Source organism: Aplysia californica, unplaced genomic scaffold, assembly GCF_000002075.1.
Source record: "Aplysia californica isolate F4 #8 unplaced genomic scaffold, AplCal3.0 scaffold00366, whole genome shotgun sequence".
NCBI classification, from domain to species: Eukaryota; Metazoa; Mollusca; class Gastropoda; order Aplysiida; family Aplysiidae; genus Aplysia; species Aplysia californica.
The window spans coordinates 379,115-381,685 of record NW_004797636.1 but is presented as its reverse complement, the minus strand read 5'-3'; the positions used below and the strand labels follow the sequence as shown (position 1 = coordinate 381,685).

At 40.0% G+C, this 2,571-nt stretch overlaps 1 protein-coding gene across 1 annotated transcript in view; it reads left to right on the top strand.

Annotated features, from left to right (window-relative positions):
* The window catches only part of LOC101854964 (cation-independent mannose-6-phosphate receptor), a gene marked incomplete in the record, with an annotated part of 86,335 nt that overhangs the window by 23,237 nt on the left and 60,527 nt on the right, over window positions 1-2,571 (top strand). Inside the window, 2 exon segments of the mRNA XM_013085335.2 lie at window positions 904-1,068; window positions 1,948-2,073. Coding sequence (XP_012940789.1) covers window positions 904-1,068; window positions 1,948-2,073 — 291 coding nt within the window.

Genomic DNA, 2,571 nt, shown 5'->3' with positions numbered 1-2,571 from the left:
CTCTCTCTCTCTCTCTCTCTCTCTCTCTCTCTCACTAGTCACACACACTCTCTTTCTCTCTCCATCTTTCTCTCTCTCTCTGTATGTGTGATGGTGTGTTTGTGCGCGCGCGCACGCACACACACACACACACACACACACACACACACACACACACATTCCTTTCCTCTCTGTATCTGTCTTTTTTCATTCAGAAATACACCCTTCCTCCCTCCCGACAAGACAGAGATCTAGAAAATTTAGATTAGATCTAGATCAAGTCACGAGTTCACTAGTCTCAATCCCAATCCATCTTTGCTCGACCAAGCACGCTGGTGAAATGAATGAATGGGCGGGAAACGAAACGCCGAACGAAAGACCTTGACTTTTGGGAACACCGAACGGCCTTGACTTTGAAAATACGTGCCCCTAACAATCCAGTGTTAGGCGGGCGTACGCGCGCCTAACTACTTCCTAATCTGAATTGTGTTGATGGGGGTGTTAAATAATATGTTTCATTTGCACATTTTGCTTAATATGCCTTGCACTCAACCTGCTTTATTGTACACAGTGTATATGGTTCCAGGAAGATAAACAGAAGAGAAAAAAAGCTCTCAAGGGTGAAGCTTTTATTATTTCAAAATTGGAAGTTTGAAAATGTCTAGAACATATCCTTCCACTAACTGCCCATTATCGCATTGATGTGCTTTTCTTTACTGAAACGTGCTGTTTAGCAATGTAACTGTTGAAGACTTCAGCTGCTAGGTGCATTGCTATTGATTTTTTGGTTTCCCTTTGATGTTTTATAATGAGGATTCCTATTTTGGTTCTATTTAAAACATTTTTAGATGTGCTGGTTCTTTTCACTCATAGGTCAAAGAAAAATGCTATGTTTACAAATAACCTCATTTAACTTCTTCACAGAAAATGATGGTCATGGATACCCGGAGTTTGTCAGGCATGAAAACTGCAGCTATTTCTTCGAATGGGGCACCAAATATGCCTGTTTCGATCAGGTACAGGACGGGACATGCCGTGTGAATGTCGGAGGAAAACGGTTTGACCTCTCTGCTTTGGTCAGGGAGACTGGTAGGTGCTCGGTTCACTCGTGTTGTTTTTACTGGTCTGAAGAGCTACTGTCTTACAAACCAGGTTCACTGATGTTTGCTTCATTGGTCTCTTCAGAGTCTAATATGCAGAGTACAAACACTACATAAAAGTGGCCATCTGATAAAGGGGTTTGTGTGTGTTTTTTCAGTAATTCCTTTACTGAGAGTGTGTTTACAGTGACATTGATTACAGTAATATCTCTTCCACATCATGAAAATAGGCTCTTCCACATTACCAGTACATAAAAGCTCTTCAACATCTTGAAAATAAACTCATCAAAATAGGCTCTTTAAAGTTGTCCTTATTGTCAAATATTCCATGGAAGGAAGCTTGACATCTTTTTAGGTTCCTTAGGGACTTTGGCCATTAGTAGATTTTAAAAAATGAAAATTGCCTTATGTTCTTTGCTGATTCCTTATATCTCTGTAATCGCTTACTAAAACAAAAACAAAAATCCGAGAATGGTGTTTCATATAAGATCAAAAGTATTATAAACAACCCATCACACCTTTCCCCGCAAATTGTAAGATCACGCAGCGGCAGATATGTACCTCAAAAAACAAAGAAATAAAGATATAAAAGAAGTTTTTTACCATCTAGCATAAGGCTATTGTCAGAATAATCATCAGTGTGTATAACTCTTACGAGTATGTATCTGTATGATGCATCTGATGTGATATGTACATTTTGTGAGCTTTACTTTTCTATTCATTTTGAATTTTTATGAGAGTAATATTTAATTAAAATTTCTATGTATACCTGCATGTGTTTTTACGGTCCCGTACAGCCAAGGAAAAATTCCCTCTGGGATAATAAAGTATTATCTTATCTTGTCTTATCTTATCTTATAACTTGCAGGTGAGAACTGGGATGTGCTATCAGGGGAAGATGAGAGTGATGACCTTGTGGTCAACATCTGCCATGATGTCTTGCTCTCTGGGAAAGCCAACTCCTGCCCGCCGGGGTCAGCTGTTTGTGCTGTAGGTGAGTTGTTGTATTGTGTTTCCCTGTGGCTGGCAGCTTGTGAGACGGACTCTATCTGGATCTTGCGGTTTGTTTTTTTGTCTTTTTTCAAAACATAGGTGGGTTGGGTTTTTTTGTCTCCATGGACACAATTCAGATAATTTAGGAGGCTGGCTTCTGACCCTGCCTGTCAGGGTCAGATCTTACTGAGAGGGATACAACATCCCAGCAGGAAGACTGAGGTACTCGCTCAAAATTTCTCCCCTTAATGAAATAAAACCGGGGTCTCCTTCGTGTAACAGCAAAGCTCCTTATTGTTGCACCACAGACGCTGGTATCTTTTGTTTGATGGAGTGGCAAGAGGGAGGAGATGACAAATTGTTTTAGAGCTTTATGAGCTTTTTAGTCTACTTTTAATTCTTTTGGCGTCTGTACTGTAATGGTAAAGTTCATCACCTTTGCATGCTTAAAACATGAGTTTGACTCGGAGATTTGTATTTGAGAGTGAAATGGGGGGGG